The sequence below is a fragment of the Atractosteus spatula genome, chromosome 5 (genome assembly GCF_055471065.1).
Source record: "Atractosteus spatula isolate fAtrSpa1 chromosome 5, fAtrSpa1.hap1, whole genome shotgun sequence".
NCBI lineage: Eukaryota > Metazoa > Chordata > Actinopteri > Semionotiformes > Lepisosteidae > Atractosteus > Atractosteus spatula.
Window position 1 is genome coordinate 53681913 of NC_142710.1, and position 26672 is coordinate 53708584.

General features: G+C 35.3%; 1 protein-coding gene across 1 annotated transcript; it reads right to left on the reverse strand.

Annotated features, from left to right (window-relative positions):
- Positions 1-10826: 10826 nt before the first annotated feature.
- Positions 10827-25587, reverse strand: LOC148835263 (sorting nexin-6). Its single transcript, XM_088915440.1, has 14 exons — positions 25519-25587; positions 23883-23996; positions 23095-23202; positions 22573-22642; positions 21746-21873; positions 20838-20921; positions 20259-20333; positions 20117-20147; positions 18190-18277; positions 17798-17837; positions 15556-15642; positions 14473-14562; positions 11593-11658; positions 10827-11052 (listed from the first exon to the last, which is right to left on the reverse strand). Exons 1-14 carry the CDS (start codon positions 25522-25524, stop codon positions 10909-10911), a joined length of 1131 nt encoding a protein of 376 aa, XP_088771566.1. The 5' UTR covers positions 25525-25587; the 3' UTR covers positions 10827-10908.
- Positions 25588-26672: the final 1085 nt, after the last annotated feature.

Sequence of the window (26672 nt, forward strand, 5' to 3'; positions counted from 1 at the left end):
TTGAGACCAAAAGCTTAAGGACATAATTTGTCATGACCCTATGCTTGTCAAGCCCAGACTTTTCACAACGCTCTATACTTCAAACAGATGCATTGGATGTAGGCCTGGGAGCTACAGTACAGTATGTCAGCACAAGGCAAGGTAGTACAAAAGATCTGTGGTGTTCCTTAGCTGGAAGCTACAGCCTCAGAAGTCTCAATACTATGTTATCGTAAAATGAGCTATGGAGTCTCCACTACAGTAAGGATTCAACAGATTCGATTTTTTGTGAATGAAGGCCAACGAGATATATTTCGTCTGCAATGAAAAATACATTTTGTAGGATGGGGCTGCAAAGCTGTTAGGCAAATTTCAGATCTCAATCACTGGGTGAAATTTGAGTCTTCATGTTAGTGAGTGAGCCTCATCCTACCCATCAAACCATCTGCCCATATGTACAAGGTATATATGAAACCTGTCCAGAAAGATTTGCAGAATCTCCCAAATCTTTGGAGACAAGAGGTTCTTATTCTTGCTGTGTAATGTCCTGCGTTTCACAGATCACTACAGCAAGTCTGGCTTTATCCTGCATTATCACACAGAAGTAGTATCACTTGGTCCTTCACAGCCTTGCATCCTGGCTCTTGCGTCTCTGTCTTCGAGATGTATTTCTAGAAGATATACAGTATTTTCTTCCAGAACAAGCCTGTTTTATATGCATGGAAGACTTATTCTAGCCTATATCTCCTCTCATTAATGAGCTTCCTCAGCTTCTTGTGTAATACTTCGAAAGCCATGTGATCAGCCGATGCCTCCTCCACTGTCAGCTTGATGATACAGAGAGAATAGCTCTTCTTGATATCACATTTCATTATTTAATAACATTTCATTGCTGAATGGTATTCTCTTCCTTATTTAGATTATACTTCATGGAAAAACTAAATAAGGAGATATTAGTAGGAACCACAGGGTTTATAAACCCCAGGGGTATTATAAACCACAGAGTTATTCACAAATGTGATCTTTTGGTTTTAAACACCTAAACCTCACAAATTTAAAAAAACCCTACTATGCTACTAAATAGGAAGACAGTTTACATAAGAGACAGATCATAAGGTTTTTAGTTGGCTAATCCAAATGAAAGATTCTAATCACCGAATTACATGTCAGTTCCTGTCACTACAAACTTCGGCATTTACCCTCTATAATCAACTGGGGGCCATATCTCAAATTGTGATATTGAAACTGAAAGACTACTGTAATAGTGCATTACTCTGTATATGTTTTGGTAATTTGTTGATGTGAAATCATGTATAAGGGACTTCATTTTGACTATTTTGTTATGGCCCTTTAAGAATGTATTGTCCAACAAGAGAGGAGGGGTTTCAGGTTGATTCTAACTCCAGGTAGGCAGATCTGGGAAAGAGCTGCAAGGAGGCAGAACTGCTGACTCCTTAGTTAACTGCTGTCTATATTCTTAACTTAGAATATGTTGACTCAGTGTTTTTGTGTTGGTTATCAATATTCATGGTCTTTCCTGTTGGATTTTGGAATTGCAGAGAATCGAGTGTAGCAGAATAAAAAGTGCCTTTTTGTTTTAAATAAGGACTCAGAATTTTTGCAATGTCTAGCTAGCTTCCAAGATGAAAGAAGACCCCTGAGAGGGGCTCATGACATTCAACAATGCATATTAGTCACAGGGGATAATCATCTGAATATCATATTTTAAATAACATACCTTAAAAGACATACATTAGGTTTTATATGGCAACGCAACTTTGAAATTTTACATTTACAGTACGTGGTATAGTATGACTTTGATTTGTTAATTCAGTGGATGTCCTGAAGAACTTAAAACAGACTTTCAAATCTTACAAGAAAACAGTATAGCATGAGGATGTGTGTTGTCCTGCTGGAATGTTGTCACATCATAATAAGCCTCCAGGAAAGCCAGCAAGTGAGGTCCCAGACCTTGATCAATGTAGTGACGTGCTGTCAAGTTTCTATCAGTTACTATCAATTATTGCCAGCGCAAGAGGATTTCTGTAGCTTCTGATACTTCTCTCCAGAACAACACAATTAAACCTCCCTGTAGACTGATTTGCTGAACATAAGGAATGACTTAGAGTTCTATACAACAACACTATATTCATTTTCATCTGTCAGCGTGGTCTACAAAAAATCTTGATTCATCGCTGAAGAGAGCTTGGCTCTACTGCTGGCAAGTCTATTTGAGGTGTAACTAATGGTACAAAAGCATTACTTTCTTTATAAGAGGATACATTGATTCCTCTCTGTGACTTTCTCGATTTTCACCATTTTCAACAGGCTGAATCTCCTCGTCACCTGTATCCAATCAGTTCTCTCAATAATTAAATGATTTAGTGCTTAGGCAGCAGTCAAAGCCACTCGAGGGTATCACTGTTTTTCTCCTATGTGAAAACCGCAGGTGCTGAGAAAGAATTTTGTATACAGTGCAAACGTAAGCAAATTCCCAATATGGAACCAATCCAAGAATTAGTTAAAAAAAGATTGCATGGCAACATTTGCTCTGTCATATTTTTACTAGTCTGTAGTTACACTATCTCACCTATTGCATTAGTTGTCAGAGCAACCAGACTAATGCCAGGCAGACTGGAATGTCACACCCAGACTGATTAAGAAAACTGAATCTTTAAGCTTTGAACAGAAATGAATATACTGTTTCAGGTAATCCAAATCATCTTGTCAACTCAAGGGCCTTGTATAAGGAAAGCAATAATATAAGAACCAGAGGACACAAGTGGAAATTGAATTTAGGTGCATTCAGAACATAAAACAGGAAATATTTCTTTACACAGAGGATTATGGGAGTCAAGAAATAATACCCTAACCACCTGTCTCTGTCTTGTGTGCCAGAAACTGATGCTGTCTAATCCCTTAAGAAATCGTTCGATGGAAATTTTGGTCCCTTTTTTTATGTTTTGATGAGTAACATAGCGTGAAGGGAAAGTGATTTTGATTAGATATTTCTTTTTCATAGAAAACAGATAAATTGGTCTTGTCAAGTCATTTCATTCTTGCACTGAACTAAATGAGAACATTTGCACACAACCCTCTAAGCTTTTGAGTAAAAAATAGTATGTGAATGAACAAAATGGATAGCTTACAAGGTGCTCCCATCACACACCAGAAGTTTTATCCCTTTCCATTCACTTCATACTTTATTGCAAATGACATGATGCCAGCAGCTACAATGAGACAGTGAGAGCTATCTCTCATGGCTGTGTGAACATACATCGGTCGTGACCAGAATGTTGCCTGTCAGTCTACACCGCCCTGTCCACCAAGTGAGACCGATGAAGGTGCCAAGCTGTGCTGTGTTTTTGAAATAGGAATTCATTCATGTGTTGCATTTCTCCTGTGGTCTGAAACAAGTTCGAACCTAGAGCTTCATCTGCTACAATGTTAATATTTCATTTCAGTTTTCCTCTCCTTGTCTTGACCTCTGGATTTAGAAAAACAGCTGCAACAGAAAAAGCAAATACCCTGCATTTACTGAACTCTCAGCTGTTTTGTGAAGAATACCAGATATATTGTTAATAGTCTGTCATTTTACTGCAGGATCACAGACTTCTTCTAAAATTAGATTTTCTTACATTGATGTGCTTCCATGTTTTCTTTTACACTTGATTTTGACCACTCACATTCCTCTTGATTCCGCTACTAAAGTCTGTATATGGATCAAGGATTCAGATTCACTTCATTTTCAATTTCATTTTCAATTAACAGTAGCAAAAGCAAATATTCTCATTGGAGAAGTAAGAGCTTGAATCACCGCTCATCTTTGGCCTGCAAGACTGGTACCATGCTGATTGAACCACACCCGCATTTGTTTCTGTGAGCCGACACATACAAGTAGTCTCACCACAGTTGGTGAATTTCTCTTTGTACACAGAATCATTCTGTACACCCTTCATTTAATTACATTTGCACAAGACAAACCATCTTTTAACAGATACTCAGAATTACAGAATCACCATGGGCTGGTGGCTCAAAACTAAGAAAACAGTGGTGTTACAGCACTCTAAACTTTTCAAACCTGTGAGGATAGTTTGTGTTTAACTGTGAGAATTGTGTTATGTACTGTATTCAGATGTTTTATCAGTTTGCAGTTCTGAAATCATATTAAATTTGGAAACATTTTACAAATTCAGACAATTTAATTTTAATTTATTCTGCTAAAATGTCAAGATTTTTCTGCCTATGAGTGTTAGTCATTTTGTGGCAAATCTGTTGAGGAAGTACTGTACTTCAAAGGCTCTGGAAGACCAACTTTATGATCATTTTATTGTTCCAGTATTACAGTCAAAAGCTTCTCATAACTATTAATCCGGCCAGTTTTGTAGATTTGTGGACATTTGAAGAGTGTTATATTAGAAAGTGTTTTTGAAGTATGAATTTCATACAGTATGACTCATTAATAACAGATTAGCCTAATGTTGGTTCACTGATTTATTTTATGACCGTGTTAGCATTCCCAGATTTAACCTTGTTCTTAGTCTCCCTTGTCCTTTATGAAGATCTCACTGTAAGTACACATGTTGGACTGGGATACTTTATCTGGGTGTCCAAACATTTTTGTACCGACTAGGAAAGCTGAAAAGCTCAGATAGAAACACTTTCTCTCCATTTTGTTAATGAAAAAGTTCCTCCTTAAATGTCAAGATTGTCAGGAAAAGATCCTTTGCGTAAACGGTGACTATAGGGAAGAAGTCTTTGTTACATTTTGATCAAACAGTAGCTCATATTCATTTTAGGGCAACAAAAAAACATTTCCTATCACTCTAAAACCTTATGAGTCACTTGAAACTGGTTCCTGACTGCCTGTTCCCATCAATTACTTAAAGCATACTATCCCGACAGCTCTCTGAGTATGAGCTTACAACCAAGGCTAAAAAGGACCTTCGGGGACCCAAATTTATAAATGAACACTAGCACTGATAGGCAGGTTTATTTGATTTTGTTGTTGTTATTGTTGATCCTGAAGCTGATCAAGCTGAATACAAACGCATTCTTGTCATGCACTACAACTACAAAGAGGGTTTATTGGAAAAGATAAACCTGAAGTGTATTGCACATTAAAACTCCTGCTGGAAAGAGCTTTGTAATTCCACAGACTTCTGCACATGTTCAATCTTTCTTAACTGGCAAGGAAGAAAGGTGGCACAGTGTCAGCACTCCTGAATGATGGAGTGCTGACCAGATAGCTGTCTTGTTGCTCAGATGTTGTATGGGTGAGACATAAAATGGAATCTGCTTCCCTTTATCCAGTTGTCCACTTAAGACAGCCCGTTCTGTTTGTAGACCACATCTCTAGTCATTTCATCAGTAGTCTAGGTTTAATTCAGTAACATTGGCTTCTATTTAGGCTTTAACCAAGACTAATACTTTCAATCAGGTTTCTCTGTGCATTTTTCCCCAGGTGTACAGTATGCCCAGAGAGCTGTGATAAACTGTAAATGGGCTTTTCCAAAAATTGTATAAAAGGTGAAATGGGTTTAACAAAAATTGTATTTAGGAAAATGAAATTTGATTAAGAGTCAATATTCCTGCAAAGGGCTAGCAAAGATTTTTCTAATAAATTGTGATGTAATTCTTACAGTAAGCTGATTCATAAATTATGATTATTTTAATGAAGAGTTAGATAATTATGAGATTAGCTTGAAGAATTAGATGAAGGAGGTCAGCAAAAGTACCTGGATCTGGAAATTAAAATGCAAAATAATTTGTATCACATTTTTCTTTCAGATCTTATTTATAAAATCGTACAGCGTATGACTTTCCCACTGTTTGGAACCTACAGTATTAGTTTTATTTAACAGGAAACTACTAATAAAATCACCTCTGAATATCTTTGTGGTTGATATGATTACACAATATCATCAGGAAATGGAAAGCAAGTAATGTTTTATTGTCTGCTTAATCTTTATTTTGAAAGTCACATTGAAATTAAAAACTGTTTGGCAAGAGAGACCTAACCAAGGATGGCAACAGTAACATAAACAACAAAATCAATTCTGATCACAGGCGAACCCTAGCAAAATAACTGGCAAAGCTCATAACAGCTGGGTTTTCTGCAGCCAGCAACAATTACAGCTGCAACCATCTTGGCATTAGCTTCACAAGATGTGTTTGGGATGTATTTATTAATATACTGTATTTGGCTGATGCTTTTATCCAAAGAGACTTGTATTTGTACTCATTTATACTGCTGGGTATTTTACTGCAGTGATCTTGGTGAAGTACTTTGCTCAGCACCCTGCCTAGAATTTGAACTCACAGTCTTCGGATTATACTGTATGTTCAGAGCCATGACCAAAACTCCAAACTGCTGCAATAGATAAAGTACTGATTAGTGGTCTTCTCACATGACATGAAATTTGCTTTCTGTCTCTTTGTTTGAGTAGATTCTTTAGGCCTAAAATGTTCTTTCTATCAGCAATTTTTAACTGACCTGTCAGTCACTGCCTGTAAATCCTTAAGGCTGTCTGGATTGACATGTTAGTGATGTCTGATGTTGCTTTCTTCAGTTCAGTTCCAAATTAAGTTCAGTAACACCAAGTGATAAATGTAGAAAAAAGCTTAAATCACCTCATCTCACAGTTTTGTGAAATTGAAATTGGTAAAATCTCCTTTTGATGTTTTGTCATAATAATTACAGTTTTAACTCTAACACACCACTAATGAATTCCTCAATGACTTTCAACTGAAACTTTAGCTGTTTGTTTCAAACCAACATCCTGAAGGATATGTTTTTTGTGGTACAAAATGTAGTCTTTAAGCTTTATGAATGGTTTGAGAGAAACAAATTCAATGTACACGACAACAAATGCCTGACAATGAGTCAAATCGATTTGACTGGTAAAGGGTTAGTGAATACTGTACCACACTTCATATTGGTTTCTCATTAATGGTTTATCTTGAGTTGCTGTGATCACATACTGGAATATTTTGACCAACATGAATTAAAGATGTAAGTGACAAGATTAAATTCTTGTGAACCAAACTAACCTGTATTAATAACAGTTTCTGTTGTCAGCAGACCAGAAAAAATAAAGACTTTGAGTAAATGATCAATGTTCATAACAAACGTTCTGTATATGGTAGCTTCTAATTCTAGTTCCATGACTTTTGCACATCCGATGTAGCACAACTTGTAAACTTACAATCAGAAATGTAAGATTTAAATTTTTAGAGACTTGAATTTTAAGCATTGAAATGTATTTATTTTTTCTACTTTTTCCACTTAAGGGTCTTTTGCCACTCACATATGTACAAGTTATACAGTACCATTATCCATGTAAAGATCATTACCCTGTAAATATTTGCTGTTTCTTGCCTTTAATTTTTTCTTGTTCAATATAAAATTTGAAGATGATTACTTTCTCCTACATTTTAGAAACAAAAAAACAAGTCTTTCTATCAAGCATTTCTAACATATCCTGAGGTATAGTAACCAGAAACAGTTTAGTTTATGTGTTGGTTGTTAATGACGCTATATAAATGCATAACAAAGAGCTACAGACACTAAACTGTCAGTCCATAAAACACTTATTAACAATTTTAATTTTGTTAATAAACGCAATATTAAACACTCAATTTTTGTTCTAAAAAACACTATTGATGTGCCTGTTAATCTATTAATTTGTACACAGCAATGTAAAACAACAGAACATACAGTAACAACAGTAACATAAATGTTAATTTTCCCATCCATTCCTTTATTTTCTAACTACTTTATCCTACACAGGGTTGTGGGAAGCCAGACCCTATCCTGACAGAACAAGGCAGGAAACACCCTGAAAGGGAAGCCAGTCCATCACAGGGCAGACACAGACAAACACACACACTCACGCCAGGGCCAATTTTCCCAGAAGCCAATTAATCTACCGCTATGTCTTTGGACTGTGAGAGGAAACCAGAGCCCCTAGAGGAAACCCATGCAAATATGGAGAGAACATACAAACTCCACACAGAAAACACCCTAGGAATTGAACCCAGGGTCCCAGTGTTGTGAGCCAGCAATGTTAACGACCATGCCTCCATGCCCATTGTTTAGAAACCCTGTAAACTGGCTGACTGCAGAACTGTAAATGTTTTTATTGTTTTTGAATTACCAAAGAGGTACAGTACAAATGTTTTAAAACACTGAATGGGAGTAAATGTTTTTTTTTTTTACTCAGTCCCTGACCTAGCACAACATGTAAGCACTAATAAAGCTGACTGTTGTTTAATATGTCTAAGTGAGGCAGAAAAAGACATGGAGTGGATTGCTGATACTGAGAAGGTGCCCTGCTCAGAATGCAGTGGTGGCTCTCGGAGATGACATTGACAGATGAACCGCACACATCTGCCGTCCAAACTGCAGCTGACCAAGAAACTGTCTCAATAGTTACTTTCAAGGTGCTTCTTACACAAGCACATCTTCCTAAATATACACATGACTACTCCCAGGGGAACTTTAAGGACCTTTTAAAGCATTGAAGCCAATCATGGCCATAGTAGGTACCACTTCTAAAAAACAGATTTTATTTAATAAAAAGAATACATTAAAACAGAGAAGATCAGGATCTTAAGGCTGCCGAGTTACAACTACCTGTGAAATTTTACAAAATGAAATTATTTTATATAGGTTAATTTGGACAATGGCATCTGAATATAAAAACAATTACAAATTAGGTGATTTAGTTTTAAAAAATGTTCATGACTACCTGCAGTAGCAAACCTGAAAATGCACAATATTGACAATATTCTTGATTCCAAATAAATAAAGCATGGAATTATTCCTGTGATCATACAATACTTTCTCTTTATGGGAACAACAGGATGTATGACATATTAGTCAAGACCTAATATGCATCAATCCTTATTTCTTCCCAAGATACCTTTATTAGAAACACCATATAATCAATGACTGCAAACAGTTATTGACATTATTATTCAGTAGAAGTTTCAAACTCTTCAGTGTGTTCTGACAATCCTTCTATCTTCCATAAAGAGCAATTATCTTGTTGGACTTATTCTCTACATTTTAGATCTGATCAGCATAGGGCTGTAGTGTTGCAGGTTTAACAAGAATAATGAAGTTTGCCAAAGACAGGTTACGTGCCCTATGCAGTATATATTTATTCATCTAGCAAAACAAGTATTTTAAATAGAATTCTTGAAGTCAGCTGGAAATTCAAAGTAGAAATCACTGTCTTGTGTCACTGTCACTGTCTTGAGATTTCAAGAGAAAGTGGAGTGCAAATGTGTTTATTTTAAAATGGAAAATATAGGCTTTCATCAATGTCAACAGAGGTCTGGAAGCCAGCATTCTTCAATAGTGTTTTGCTATCATTAAATGTTGAAGTTCAGTTAAAAGTTCAGTGTGTTGTTAAAACAATTAGAGAAGTGAGTGGGAAAAGCAATAGCAATCAAATAAAGAAAACACCTATTGTAATTAAGTGAAAAGAAACCTAAAATGAGAGTCCAAAGAATACCAAGAATTATATTACATGGGAAGGAAGAATAAACAGCCCAGATTGTGATCGATTAACTTGCACAAGAACTGTCCACCCCCGATTTTTTACTATTTTATAATTTGTGACTTAATCAAATACTGTACACAAAGCAATTGCAACAATATTAAGAATATACATCAGAAAGAAAGGCATGCAAAAAGGAGAATTAATGTTTTGTCAACAATGTCAATTGTGTGGATTCATGCAAGATGATTTTTCTAGCTACAAAAATACAGAAACTCTTTCAGCCACTAAGTGCAGGAAAGTGGAATATTTGAAGAGAGCACTCCATGTAGAAAAACAGGGTGATGAAGGCCAATGATTCTGCAATAGATTGTAGACTGTGAGAAATTTAGATACACTACAATGAACTGTAAGTTCACACTTCCAAACTGGTCAAAATGTCCAAAAAGGATTCAGTTAATGTACATTGTGGATAAGATTAGCAGGAATGTGATTATGGTGCTTATAGTAAGCATGTCTAGCAGAAATGGAAAATTCTGTCATCATACAAAAGTTTCATATTATGAAAAATAATTATTTGTAGTTATTTAACAAATATATTTGGTACAATTCAGCACACGTAATTAAAATGCCTTTGTTACATCCCAGCCAATCCAAGCTGTTTGAGTAGTACATAAACCTTATTCTCTCTAGAGTAAGAAATCCAACATACTCTACAGTAAAACAACTGGTGCAGAGGGACCATTGGAAATCATGTATCCATGTACAGTACCCAGGAAATGTGCTAAAACCTTAAGAAAGGGTAATGAATTCCACGCATAAGCACAGCAACACAAAGAGAACTGGAAGATATTACAATCAATTTATATAAACTGATATCTCTGTCTCCCCTGATCCCATCATAATCAGAAATTTCTCCTCCAAGTCATAAAAGCAGTTTATAGCATGCAGAGAAGAAGAGAGGCACTGCACACTAATCTGTTATTCTTTAACCTCTGAAGACCCAGGGTGAAGCCTGGTCAGATATTATTAGTTAAAAACAGAGAGAGAAAGGGAGGTGGTCTCATCCCAGTCTCTAGTAGGCGTTAGTCACCTACAGAAACTCTCCTAATTTCAGTAAAATTGCTTGGAAGCAGCCTAAGTTACTTAGCTGTTGTAGTACCAGCTGAAACAAGCTTTTCGAGCTGTCAAAGAAGCCTCTCAGGGTGTCTGCTGGGATTTGTGCCCAAACTGCAGGCAGTGCCAGAGTGATTTTAGTTTTATGGGCAATGAACTCAGAAGTGAAGAAACACAAGGGGAATGTTAAAATATCGCGGAAGGGGGAAGGAGGAAGGAGGCAGGAGTTTGGATCTCAAAATAACCCTCTGGTTAAAGTACATTTCTGTGGAACTGGCAGAGTGAAGTTTGAGTGTGATAGTAGTCACTCTCCACAGAGCTCTCTGAAGTGTGAGAGCTGCTGAGAGAGCACAGCACAACTCTCCCTGGCAGTCTTCAGCTGGCGCACGCAGAGGCCAATCAGGGACTGCTGGAAGGCCAGAACCCGTTCTCTGTGATAGTTCTGAATCTGTTAATTACAAGACAGGACAAGAAAATTATTAGAGCAAAGCTAAAGCATTATTAAATTAGCAGGACTAATTATCAGTCTGCATCAAAAATTACTGCAGAGCCTTTGAGTTAAAAGATTTCAAAGGCACTCTGCCACAGGCGCAGTTTCAAGGGAATGTTTGTGTGTGTATGTCTTTGTGTCTAATTATCACTTTTAATGAAATAATGTTTCACATTTTTTTTCTGGTACAGTATCTTTTATTTTCTTGGTTATTACTCTTCTCTACACAGGAAATCTATAGGTTTCTGGCTACTTATAGGCAAACTCAATCTTCTCCCCTTGATCATATTAACAAGTATCCTATATTTAACTGTCCAGATGACTACACATGGCCATCCCACACTACGATAAATGTATGTATCTACCGGGAGTAGTTGTTAAAGCAGCTACACTATGTTGTTTAGAAGGATGTCTTAGTGTGCATAAAAGCTGTTTAGCAGATACTGAGAAAAAATAACTTAGTCTTGAAATTTAGTCTACAGTCAAATACTCACTTACCTCACATTTGGCCATTCCAGAAATCTCAAGAAATTCTTTGTCAGTAGCCTTTTTAATTTCTTCCATCTAAATCACAATAAAAGCTATTTAGAATTCAGGACTGAAAACACAGATTTCATGTTATTTTTTAACCATTTTGAATTAGTCTGAAGACAGAATACATAAGAAGTACAGTATAAAATGTAACGTAAATGTGAGAAAGCGTGTAGTTCTCATATTATTGATAATTACAGAAATAAGAGCATACATAGTACGCCTTCAGGTTTCCTTTACTAAAATACACCTAGTAAGTCATGTTAGTGATTTTTCTAGTTTCCAGTCAACACATCTGTAGGCTTACTTCTAACTACTGTATCTTCATAATATTAGAAAGAAATAATGATAAAGCACTCATTCCACCATAGTAACCATTGCTAGTGTATGTAATGTTCATTTTTGATTTGCAAGAAGACTGGCCTGAGTTAATGCCTAGCATGAAATATTTTACATAAAGATTGATAATTCATTCTAATCTTAAAAGTGTTTAAAATTATGGATGGCTTTCAAGCCATACTTATTTCAGCAGCAAGCATAAAGATAGAATTGTTTAGTTATTCTAAGAAAGTACTATATACTAGACCTACAGTAATTGAGAAAACCTGCTTTCAGCCTTAAGTATTAAGTTTTAATTGATGAATTCAGTGAAGGCCTCCAGATTGTATTCTAGAATCAAGAAGAATTTGCTGACATCTGCTGGCAAGTTATACTTCTGAAATGAGTATTTAAAGGTCCTTGCCAGTTAACTTGCAATAGTATTTTATTGCAGGTTGGGGTTATCCAAATAATTACATTCTGCATAAAAGTACCCTATTCTATAAATTAATACAGTGTGGCTTTCTTTGAGTGTTTGAATGTCTATGTCAAGTCTAGGAATAGGACTAGACCAGTTGCAGTTAAATCAATAAACCAGCCTCCACAGGGCTATAGGCAAAGAAGGCCCCAAGATCGGATAAAAGATTACACAGAAACAGAGCCAGAATAGGATAGATTGAACAGATGCATGAATAGAAGCAACTGTGCCGTAAGAGAGTTTCCATCTTCATAGACTGGGACTACAGAACTTCCAGGTCATTGAGCACTTAAGAGACTAATCTCTACCCTTAAAGGGAAACTGCAGTCCCCTTCCAGACGGGTTGTTAAATCTTTTTTAACAAAATAAAATCGTTTACAGTATAGAAAAAAAATCACAAATTTTGAATTAAGAACAAAATAGTGAACTTTGTGAAAGTACTGTAAGTTGCCATGTTGTTGCAAACATGCACTCTAGTTCCCCCGAATTGTGACGTGAACCGGCCCCTTCCTGCTCACTAGTCACTGTAATAACTAATGTGATGCACAAGCAAATAAGTACAGGTTGTGCAGCAGATATTCCAATGAAGAAATGTTTCAACGTGATCTACATGCAGAATTAACAAGTATAGTAAGTCGTATTTGTTGGCAAAATCATTTCCAAATCGAGAGCAATATTTCTATTGGATTGAAAGCACACAAGTCTGCTTCTTTATAAGGCTAATAAGGCTGCTTCATGTCATCGGAGGTTTTGGTGCCTCGTTCTGGATTACAGAATGTGGCACTGTGCAGACCTGAAAATTTAATCTATTTTGTGATGTAAAATTGGAGGTTTTACAAGTTACTGTGTACATTGTACTTTCATTATGGTTTGAAATGCATTCATCAATGCTAATTTGTTCTAACCCCAAAATATAAAAACAGTAAGTAAGGAACTTGTACAATATTTTTTAACTATAAAATGCAACAAAATAATTAAAATATTAAGTGCATGATTTCCTAATAATCTTTTTTTTTGCTTTCAGAAATATCTTATGATATTCATAGTACTTACATATTCAGCATTCATTGTTTTTGTGTGTTTGAATGCTTTATCACCATTAATGAGTTTGAATACTCAGCACAAAGCTCTATGCAGCAGCTAGGTGCATTGATAATCCCTGTGCTGCCACCTACAGCATACTTAAAGTATATTAGCAACTTGCTTCATAGCAAAAGCTCATTAAAAACACATTTAGACTAGAATGAAATACAATTTGTACAATACAATGTGAACCAAATGACAATGATAATTGTGGAGATGACTGTTTATTCTTATTTTAATTTCATTATCAACAGAAATTCATGTTTCAGTGAATCAGCCCATTTATTAATTTGAAATTAATTGTATTTGTCACTTATAAATTCTTCAGAAACCCATATGAGTATTAAGGCCTTGAATATGTACAAATAATAATAGGTTTATTTTAGCAGGAATAAAACTCCATGGGATTGCTTACTTCATAAGAATTCAGGCATGGTCCATGTAATGCTACCACAAAAAAAGCTTTTTTTTTTAGTTTGTTCAGAAAGAACCCAGCTCATCTGTATTTCAATCATTCCTTAAAACGTTTTACCTTACAAAAGCGAATAAAAAAATCGCCACAATCCCAGCAATGTTGCCTTTGCTGTTTCCATTGGCCCATCTCCCATACTCTGCCTTAAACATCTAGCAGTGAAAGATAAAACCAGCCTTTTTACATACATTTTGCTGTATTGTCCACTTATAGTATACAAGAAGTAGACATCCAAAAACACCACTCACATGGAAACATTAAAACCTATCTGAATGTTTTCTATGTGTAGAGAAGCTTTAAATGCTCATTTTGTTGTTACTTTAGTAAATGTGTACTGCAATATACTGTACAAATTCTTTTCACCATACCACCCAGGAATAATTACTGGCACAGACAAATACACTTATAGGGAAGTGGAAGTACTGTAGTTTATTTTCTTTAAATCAAATAACTGACTGTTAATGGGTTTATATTATTTAATTATATAATCACTTACTATTGACTTCTTAGTGCTTTTGACCTTCACAAGACTTTTATTTACGTTTTCAACCTCAACAAGTTTACAGGTTCTCCTGAATAGCATCTCCTGTCCAAAACACAAAGACAGATAAACAGGAATTCAGAAATAATCAATCTATATTAAGAATCTCTCTCTTCATGGAATTTGCTTGACAGCTAAAGGTTAAGGTGTCAAATACAGTACTTGTGTGATTAATGAAAGTGCAATTTCAGGTGTTTATCAGTTCCATATAATACATTTTAGAATTCCTCCTTGTTTCCAACCTAATGTTACTGTACATGAACACACAAGAGTTAGAAATATATATCAAAGTATCGATTCACAATAAACAAAATATTTTAAGCACTGCATCTGTTGGATAATAATAATTAACTTTATTTTTATACAGTGTTTTTAATTCAAAGCACTTTACAGAACAACAACAACAATTAAACATTTAGAGGAGATAGTAGATGCAGGTATGGAATACAGTTGGGAAGCAAAGAGGCACACTGAATCACTTCAATAACATCACTTCTAAAGAAGGTTTTGAGTCTAGATTTGATAGAGTTCAAGGTACTGTAGGTGACTCTCTAATATGCTTAGTGATAGAGGTCCAGAGCATTGGGGTGTAGCAGAATACCCTGTCATCCATAGAGTGTAAAATGGGCTTTTGGGAAAGATAGGAGACCAGAATTAGATGAGTGAAGCTTGCGAGGTGGGGAGTAGGACGATAGTAACTCAAACAGGTACTGAGGAGACAAGCCATGCAGAGCCTTATACAGTAGCTGAGAAAGATGATAAGAAAGAAGATGGAAAGATGGAGATAGTAATACAGAAGTCCTGCAAAAGCCTTGAATAGTATGTCAGTCTTAAACCCCTGCTTTATAAATGTATGTAGTACTTTTATTCATAAATTATGTACATTTACATTTATATACATTTGTGACATTTGTGAAACAAACACAATTGACAAATTTACAAAAATGTAAAGAGCAGGGCTTAATACTGTATATTAACATTTCCTAACTAGTTCTCATATTCTTTGTCTTTTTTGACATAGAAGAAAAGCAAGTTTACCTTTTCAGCTTCTTGATAGCGGGAATACAGGTCCAGATAGAGGCCTATTGTGTTGAGATTATTTTCTGCAACACTTTCATAATTTTTCTAATAAAAGACAAATACACAACCAAAATAAAAAGCTGATTTCACAGAATGGTCTGATTTTACTACAATGTATTGTAATATGCTGTACTACATTTTGAACAGCCAAAACGTTATGCACAAACCTACAAACCTTTCTAAGAAATGCTCAAAGAAACGCATCTCAACGTATCCCAGTCTTGCTTGATTGGAAGTTTTATTTTTTTGTTGACTGACATTATAGAGAAGAAATCAACAGATTGCCCAAGCAACACTCTGAGTTTAAATGTCTATGACATACATAGATATGAGCCTTCTTTTCAGCTCTAAATATGACAAAGTGGAATCATACTGTAAATCTACAGTATAATTTTTTTTACTGTTTGTATGTGCTTAAATAGACCACTTCTCTTTAAGTGCTTGTCTTTGGAGTAAGAATTTGAAAATAGCAATAACAATTCTGAAAATTACTGTCAGTATTTATGTATTCATATGTAATTTAAATTCATGCTTCTTTTGGGGGGTACAGCTGTAGCTTATAATCATATTTAAATGTAACTGACAACCATTACCATTCTGTTGTGCACTTTTGTAAGCATTGCTTAGCCTATTTAGGTCTGATAGTCCACTTTAAAACCATATTTTAGGTTCCATTTTCTAATTAGCCATATTCTAATTATGTATCATTGGCATAACTCATAAATACGCCTCTTGTAATTGCCTCATTAAAACATTCCCTCTAGTTCCTAGAAGATCAGATGCATTATAGTGCATGATTTTTACGCTCCAATAAAATCGTCAGTGAAAATTATTTTCTCCTGAATTAGATTAATCTTCTTGTAATATAAGGACACTAAAGTTTTAATGGTTAGTTAATTTGCATTGCTTTTCAGATCATGTACTGTACTGTCATACTGTATGTGAAAAGAATCCTGTAAATGTGCAGTAGGTTAAATATAAGGGTTTAATGATAAACTGAATCACTCTATTTGTATGTTCATTACAAATGTTGTATTTGATACATAATAGCAGTAAGTGCCTTTATCTTCATTTTATCTATTTGTTTAAACACATCTTTTATAATGTATAAAACAATATTCAATGACTTTTATGTCAAACAGCTGAGATCAAACAATATCCATAAGCATAACAACAAAGCACAGAACAGATGCACACAGAGACCAAATGCCACTCTCCTTTCTCTCCTTTCTCATTTCAGGGTTCTTCTAGTATAACAAGGAATGAAACACATTTCCTAACACAAAATTCTCCAAGACAGAATGTTTATTCATTTTAACACGTAAAATTGCCACAGGTGGTAAACTTTAATTTCTGTCCATCCATTTTCTTACCACTTTATCCTATCCCAGCAACCAATGGGCACAAGGCAGGGTACACCCTGGATGGAACACCAGTCCATCACAGGGCTGTCAAATACAGGCAGAAAAACACACACTCACAACAGGGCCAACCCAGAAGATAATTAACCTACTATACCACTATGTCCTTGGGCTGTGGAAGAAAACTAGAGCACCCAGAGAACAAGAGGAGAACATACTGTATGCTGTACAGTATCTGAAACATAATAACCTTAAGTGCTCCACATAATGTAGATAGCACCCCAAGACCAGAATTGAACTTAGGACTCCAGTACTGTGAGGCACCAGTACTGTGCCATCTGCTTTAATAGGTAAAAATATTAATATATTTATAAACATGAAAAAACAGTAAAATCACCTGAGAAAAAAATATTGGAACATATAAAGGTTTGTTCCATGCTGAAAAGAGAAGAAAAAAACTTGTTTCCACAGCTGAAATGTTATTTTTCTTCTCTTTTCAGCATGGCATAAATCTTTACTTGTTCCTTTGGAGCCTATGCATGCTGATGCAGCTACCTACTTCTGAAAAAAAATTATTTCAAATATCTGTCAAATTAACACTGAGACACTGGTAGAGTAACAGTCTGAGATGAATGTTCCAGTTGCTGAGTTCGTGTACTTGAAGTGGATAAAATCAGAAGTGTAGTTTTCACTGCTAGTTAAACATCATAATACATGAAGAATAAGAGGCCAATGTTCCACACATTTTATAGTTAATCATGGTCTGAAGCTGGATTCTTTTATTTGGGTATATCTGGTGGTTGGCTGTTTACTGCTAAAATAAATAGGTGACTTCTTACCTTTACTGTATCTATCACTTCTGACAGCTTTAGACATATCCTGAAAGAATGGGGAGATAAACTGATGGCTGTGAGACACCTTACTATGGATAAAACCTTGGCGTTTGATATTGTTTTACATTTACATTTCGCAAAAAAGCTCAAGAAGGCCTTGGAATTTATTCAAGTATACCTACAAGTAAATAAAACTAAAAATTGTACAAAACAATTAAAACAATTGTGTGCAACTTTATAGATTATATTTAAATATAAATATAGATATATATATATAATAACATTATTAAAATCCTTTACAAGGTGAGCATACATCTTCCATATTTATATTTAAGGCTTAATCAATAAACATTAAAAGACCCCCCTGTGGTTCTTGTTAGTGTAATTAAGCAGTTTACTTTGAAATACGACAGGCTGTGGAATCATCTTCCTGCCCGATCCCCAGGTGCAGAGATGTGGAGAAATGTCCACAAGCGACCATTATTTCTATTGAAACAAGGTTAAAAGAAAAAAAAGCCTTGTAGTTTCGAGCATCATATCTCTTTTTGGTTCCTTGCAATTGCTTTTACTCCACTTTTATTCAATCCAAGAAATGGTGAGAATTCTTAAGAAGGTGCACTACATACTTCCTGTCATGCTGCCAATTGGTTCTTACTATTAGGCTCCCTAACAGCCAGGAAGCACAGTTGTGCCAAACTGTTATGAACTTTATTATTGGTTTTGAACTGTGAAGGCCAAGTCTGTCACAGTGATTTTATATACAGTACACTATACGGTGATGTCAACACTAGTCTCTCTGCGTGAATTCCCAAAACCCAAACCATGCTTATCTCTGCCAAATTTATTATTAGGAGAAATGATTTTCTGAGTCAACCAGTCTTAATTCACAGTAATGTTTTTTTTTTTCCAGAGATAGTTGCTCCCTTTTATGCAATAGAGCTGCAGTGGTAAGAAGAGTGATATAATCATAACCTGTCAGAAAAACATATAAAGGTACTTCTGATCAAGATCAAGAAGGCAGCAATGACAAACATTGAGATCTACAGTCATAGCTCATGCTGACGCCTTCCTTAGGATGACAGCCACTATTGTCACTAGACACCTCCAGCTTTTTCATGAGAATCTCAAATATAATAAATCACAATATCCTGAAATGTGCTCTTTTGCCTTTGTCATTGTTCATGCATAGATTCTGTGCTCTGCCTTTATCAAATATGGTTATGCACAGTGGGGGCTGTCATTTTCTGTTTGTTGGATAGTTAATGAAAAATGTTTCTAGATTCCTAGATAAGCCCTGGATAAATTGCAAGAGTCATAGACAGTGTTTGATTCCTCCAACTCGAAAAAAGAGAAATCAGCCAGCGGTAGCTCAATTTAATTTGTTTACAGCATTCAAAAATATAACAGGTCTACAGTAAATTTAATGCAGAGAGGCTAAATGTACTATGTACTGTACATCAGCCTGTATATTTTACAAACACAGATGGAAAACCTATAATATGAACCAGGTAATGTGTACTTTGGTCTGTATATTAAATTTTCTCCACTTTATCCTTAACAACCACGAAACTGTCATGCTTATGTGTGCTTCCATGGAAACAGTGCACATTTTGAATACTAGAACATTGCTGATCTCATAGTTAAGAAGAAATGGCTTCGAATTATGAATACTGTGATGTTTATTTGAGTATTAATATGGTGATCATAAAACTACACATACTGTATATGCTCAATATGCTGTACTCCTGATTTCTGCTGTACAGTTCCATATATTGTATGTTTAAATTTCACGTTTTTTCCCAAACCAAGCTTTCCTTTTAATTTGAATGTTAGGATATATATAGATATTACAACAAAGCAAAATATAATATTGCTATTGTAGAATCAGTTCTAAAAATAATAATTGAGTTCTTAGGAACGTTCTACTCTGATAAGCTGAACTTTTATATAGCCTTCAAAAGAGAATATTACAGAAGTACCTGATTTAGGTATTCAGAATTCTCCAAGATATTGACAAAACCAACCCAAAGGACTTCTTTAGAATCAAAAGAGAAACATAAACCAGAGAAAACAAATGAAAACCAAAGGAAGTCCTTTTAAAATGGAGAACAGGTGGCAACCTTTCAAAAATTTGAGGGAGTCCATACAAGCTACACAGCCATTTTGTTGATGCAGATATCATAATATACATCAAGAAATGGCTAGATGAAATCCTCATGCCAGTTATCTAGTAAAAAACAATGGACCTCATCTCATTTGGAAACATCCTTAAAAACAAACGTTTTTCAAGATTAAAAGACTTGCTCTGTCGGGTACAGTACTTACTTTGTTCAGCTACCACCATTTCAAGGAACCTCTGTGGAATGAACAATAAAACCAAAAAAATATATTTAGGTAGAAAATAAGATTTTAGCACACATCAATGGTGCTTCATTAAAATAATCACAATCTGAAAGCAAAGACCTACTTCTGATGCAGCTTTGGTAAGTCCAGTGAGTATCACGTTACTGTCCCTCTCGTTTTGAAAAAACTCATCAATATCCTGAAAGGGTCACAGGGTAAAAATTATTTTGTACTCACCACTTAACAGTATCACTACAATACTATACTTAGAAATGATCTATTTGATCTACAAAACATGAATAAATCAAGAAATATAACTTTTAAAATAAAAGTATTTCATACTGGACTTTTTCACAGAAAGAAATACTACCATGAACTGAAAGAGAAACCATACACCTTCTTTGGCTTACATGCAATCATATTGGATATGTTGTCTTGCATTTAAACAGTCTAATGCTGCATACAAAACTATATACCAGGTATGCAGGTCTTGAAATAGAACTGCCATTGTGGAGCTTGAGCTATTCTGTTTCCGATGATAAATGCTTTCTGAAGTGGGAAGCCGCTTCATTTTAACAGCATGATACAGAGGTAATTACTGCAATTTGTATTCAATAGAATATTGAATGTTAAACGATTCACGTTCTTTGTCTGTACTGGGGATGAAAAGTGCTACTCCTTCAGTGATGTACTGTACATGTACCTTGTGATGTTCCTTCCTCAGTCCTTCCACAGCCTGGCTCAGCTTGTCAAAGATCCCCTTCTTCACAATCTGCTTTCCTGGAGGCTGACAGGGATTCATGTTTAATATAACGAAGGCGTCCTTTAACAGCTTGTACTACATGTGCATTGAATTCCTCTACTTCACATGCCATTTATAAATGTCTTCAAATCGTGCCATATGCTGTATACGAAAATATATAGCATGTGTTATATTTAGTATAAAGTAACTGCATGATTAGATGTGTTTTGAATACTTTTTGGGGAAAATATGGAAAATATTTCTGACCTATCATCATTTAGATAACAGGTGCATTCCTCATTGGAATCAAAGTGTGAATGATCCATTGCTCTGTTTTCAAAAGTAAGTTATGGCTTCTGCTTTAATGGGCAAAATAAAATATGAAAAAAATCAAGTGAAAAGACTACACAAGAGGGCATGCAGGGTGATGCATTGGTTAGCATTGCTGTCTTGCAGTGCTGGGGTCCTGGGTTTAAATAATGTGTAACTCACTATAGAACATAGTAACAGGTGTTTTCATAACGTCTTCAGTGTTGATGTTGATACTGTGTCTGATATATGGCATAGTAAAATATTCCCATATTTCATAGTGCAGCCTGTCCAAGCAAACCTGATAAGCAATGCTCAAACTGTATGTTTTAAGAGTTTGTCATTCAGTGTTATCTTGAGAACGTGCAATCCAAAAAAACTCCATCATCTCTTATACAGTCTTCACTAGAATTCCAGAATACACAGAACTGTTAAAAGAGTCCTGATGAAAGCAGATTCAAACTGTCAATTTATCCCCATTCTAATTTTACTGGACCTCATGATTCTTATTGAATGTTAAAATGGTTAATATTTTAAAGGCCCTCTTTGGTAAAACATACCTCTTTATGTGTGAGAAAGCTTTGCCATGCTGAATTTTTGACAAGGATGGAATGTCCTGATACAAGATGGAGGTATTTCTCCAGAGCTCTGCAATATGTTTGCCAGGTTCCTCCCAAGGCTAGAAGCCCTGGAAAATAATTTTGTGAAGCACTCCAGCTCAGTCACTTTAACTTTCTCCATACTCAGTGACAGATCACATAAACAAGTTCCCTGCAGGATTAAATTGTTTTTTATTCACACTTTGTTGGGCACTTAATTTCATCTTCAGCAATAAAATAAAAACAAACAGAAAAGGGAAGGAATTCTCAATAATTCACTAAAACAGAAAAAGCAAGATTGCTTGAACAGGATTCAAAGGTTTCAAAATGTATATAGAGCACAATACGAGTCAACTCTGCTCAGAAGACATGACAGCTACTCTTATAACTTAATGAAGCTTACTACAGCAATCCATTTTCACAAACTTAAAATCTCTGGAGCAGGTAGCATAGATCTTCTTTAAACTTCAGTCTTTTATTGTATTATTCTCCAGAGAGTTCACCATGGTTTTATGAACACCATCTGAACGATTAAACTAAAATATATGCATCTGATTTCTTGGTGCCTTTTTGTGGGATTAAAAGAAAAGCTTGGGAAAGGGCAGTGAATTGTTAATAATTTGAAAAAGAAATTACATTAAATTACAAGAAATTACAACATTTTTTACCACATTGTAATAAGCAGTTTCCACATGTTTGGAGTTGAGCTTCCGTTTTGGTAGTATTTGTAATTTGAATATGACTAAAAATAACTTCATTCAATAACTTCATGCATATATTTTACATACCTAGCTGTTTAATACTTCTTGCATCTGAGCTGGGGTCACATGTCATCGGTTTAGCTGGTAGAGGGGGAAACTGAAATACAGATTTTAAGAAAGTGCTTAAATTATTTCAGAATAATCACTCTTTACATTTAACTAAGAACAAAATCAGAATTGTAGAGGGGGCATTTCATTGTAGCATTCATCATTTGAAACTTTTTTAAATGGTAAAAACTTCTGCAATAGACTATCCAAGCACAAAAGGGTTTTTTTTTGCAGTACTGTACATACAGTACCTGTACATGTTCAAAATGTTACATTACGAAAAAGATGATGTACAGAGTGTAAAATTACATTATCATTATTAAAAATAATGAATAAGTGGTGTTCTGATAATGAATAAATAAACTGATAAACTAGAAGTTATAGTCTCATAGTCCTCTTTTAAAAGATTATGTTGTCTCTCTGGATCAAGGCAAATAAAGTAGTGAATTTCATCAATAAGGTTAGATTGCAAAAGGTAAAAAAGTTCAAATGGATACTAACAATGATCCCTTGAAGACCAGGGACACTTTCTTGGGTAAAAAGGCAGTGCTGAAGCCACTCAAAATCTTCATATGTTCGGTCAACTTGGTACTGCATATTGCTGGACAACTGAAGAAATAAAACAAACAAGTATTTTTGTGCCTTAAAAACCACGACCCTCTTTTGTTTCTATTGTTAGGCTGTTCAACAGCCACTTTACTCAGTGAGACCTACTTCAAAACAGTTCAGAAGTCTGCATCAAACTGTTGTAACTAATTAAAGTTGTTTTTTTTGCAAAATAAGAAGTGGAAAAGAATAATCAGTACAATCTGAAAAAGATTCAATTAAAGCTCCTACAGTATATATAATAAAAAGTAAAATTGTATTAAGGAAAATTTAGAAAGTGAGCATTTTCATCTATACTTTGGTGACTTCTTTTAGGAATAGGGACATTTATGTTTAGAGTATACAGTATGACTTATCTACAAAGAGAATAATACCAGATAAGGCCAGATTTGTAAAGCTAAATTGGCTTTAAATTTAAAAGTTTAAAATGATAAACCAATAGCCATGATGATCCTGGAGTTACAGCAATGCAAAAAATGACATTTACAGTATCTTGTTTCATAACAGCCATGGCACTTATTGTGTTAAAATCACTTTAGGTTGATATGAGGCATTTACACTTTTAATCATCTTGCTAAATACGCAGGGGATCTTTCACAAAAATACTATCCACGCCACGCTGATATACCTGAGTAAATTTTCACCTTAATTGTTTTCAATGCAAACCATTGATGCATTCATACCTCTTCAGATTTCACAACATAAACCAGTGAATCCCCATTCTTTATGGCTTCAGTCACTCTGATGCAATAAACACTACAGTTGGAATGAGATGGAACTTCATCAACTGCTTCCTCCTAAAAAAAATTGATTGCATCCATTATTCTCAAAACCTTCTGTAACTCTGCTTATCTATTAAATTAAGGAGGTGATTATAGCACAGGTAATTGCCTCAGTCCTTGTGCTGTAATTACAGTACCTTATAGACAGAAAGCCTGACAGAGACTGCACTAGGAGAAACAGATCTCACTTTTAAAGGTTCAGTGTAATTCATTCACAGTGACCTGCTTCTATGGTTTTCGGGAAAAAAAAACATTTCACAAAAAATGAGGAAAATTATACCTCCTCACTGCATCCTTCAAACTAGAGACAGTTTTCATTGCAAAAAGTAGGGTGACAAAGAAATATTTCCTCTCTGGTTAACTCTATAACATTTGGATGTTGCACAGTGTTAAATATTTTTTTCTCCTGTGAAGTCATTAGCAAATTCCTGGTCTCAAAGAGAAAATGCCAGCAATTCCTGTTTCACTGGGATCCCTCTCGACATTAGAGATAGAGTAGGCCTAGGCCTATCGTTCTGACACAATCACAGCAGTGCTCTCCCTCAGTGCTTTATTATACCAATAGGTCAAGCTAAAGGTCAGCTTCATCTGGGTGTTGCAAACAAAAGGGCTAGCACTTTTAACTTTTAATGGCTCCTGCTGCATAACCTAACAAACTGAGTGGTCAGCAGACTGTTTGAATATTAGCTTGCAATGAGTGCTCAAACTCAATTCCTGACTTCCAGAATGTTGACTAATTAATTGTTCCCCTGAGTCCCTACTGATATAATTTACAGAAGCAAAATAAAAAGGGGTTAACTCTCTTGGGTAGCTTATTGAACAAGCATCAGCATAGCATATCAAACATTTTCAGGTGGTAGACAGAAATGTTTGCATGCCACAAATATTTTTATTGTAAAGAATGAGTTGTAATTCTGTACTGTGTACTGTACTGTGTTTTCCAACTTCATGAAAAAAGCAACAGTAAGTGTATAAAGTACCTAAATGCGCCACAATATCAACTCTAATGGTGACCAGTGTCTTCATTGTTGTTACCAGAAACTGAATTTGCAAAAAAGTTCATTTTATAACAATGTGCTCCATACTAATTTAGCTAAAACATCGACACATAAACACACACAGTGGTTATAAAGTCCTGTATTCACCGAAGCTGAATATTCGTCAGAAGCTCTCTAATTCATCATGTGAATGGTAGCAGGAAATCAAGCCACTTACACATTTAGAACATTTATTAAGACCTATAAATGTACAGTATATTATCTTTTTCTTCCATGCTTTTCCTTTTATTATTCTTATTACACTTTATGACAGTCTGTCTTCTATGTGCATGAATGTCGCAAATGTCACTTGTTTCCCGTTAAAATACAAAATACAAAGCATTAAAGAAAGACTTGTATTAGACTTAGTGCATTTACAGTACTGTTTTTTAGTGCATTTACAGTACTGTTGCTAGGCAAGTGTGAGATACAATTCTGCACATCATATGATACTATGAGACAGGAAGCAGATATTTTTTCGATGATTAAAAGTGTCTTACCATCATTTTTAATAAGCAGGCTATGTGAAGTCTTCTGCCACTGTCAGGAGTGTAAGGGTGCACAACTTGAAAATGTCCGATTTTACATGTATATTTCAACCATTTGCTGTTCGCTACAACCACAAGCAGTGCAACCTCCTATTTCTGTGCCATTCTGGCCAGTGTTGGAATGTATTTGGTCAAAGTGCATGATTGTGCTCTGTGCAACTGTACAAAGTGCTATCTTCATTCAATCAGACAGACCTGGAGTGTAGTAACAATGCGTTACTCTATAACTAAATGTAAACTGGCTGCCACACCCTGAAAACAGTCACTGCATCCCCCAACAGGAATTACTCTTCATATTCCTGTTAAAAGCTTGTGGCTTAGTAGCACTAAGCCACAGACAACTCAGTGGAATTTATTTAATTCTTCAAGCAGGGATCCTCTGCTTAAAGTATTATCGAACATTTAATCCACAAAGAAGTAGCATTCCTCTAAGGCACAGACTCACTATTTCAAACCCAGGAGATTTTAAAAGTATAAGTTGATGTTGCTTACTAAAGACTTTTTACATACAAGGTACCCTTTGAAAACTCAGTGGACATTCAGTGGTATGTTTCTGTGGATTATGGAAATAGGCAAAATATAATATCTAAGAATAATCTTCTAAAAATAATGTTAACACAATACAGCAAAGGCTGTAAGCCATCTCTTTAAATCTAAATTTCACTAACATGAAAGAATCAAGTATTAGTGTTTTTCTGTACTTGAAAAGGGTATATTTTTTTAAATATATATATACTGATGAAAAAAAGAAACACAACATTTTCGAGAATAAGAATACTATAGTAATAGCTTATGTATTTTCACAAAAGATGTCAATTTGACCAGCAATACAGCTTGTGCAGTGAGGCACTGCAACGTGCCAATTACACGAAAGCTCATTAGGTACACTTTTACCCAACGAGGTCCAGGTAGAACAATGCCTAATCAGGTCACCTTTAAAAACGCCTTAATTCAAAGCTTAGGTCACTGCAAGAAAAAGGCCACACTTAGTTTTCTGTGCATTCCATAATGCCTCGAATGTCACCAGAAGCAAGGGAGAGGGCCATTGGCATGCTGCAGGCAGGCATGTCATGTGCCAGCGTTGCCAAACACTATGGAGTAAGCCA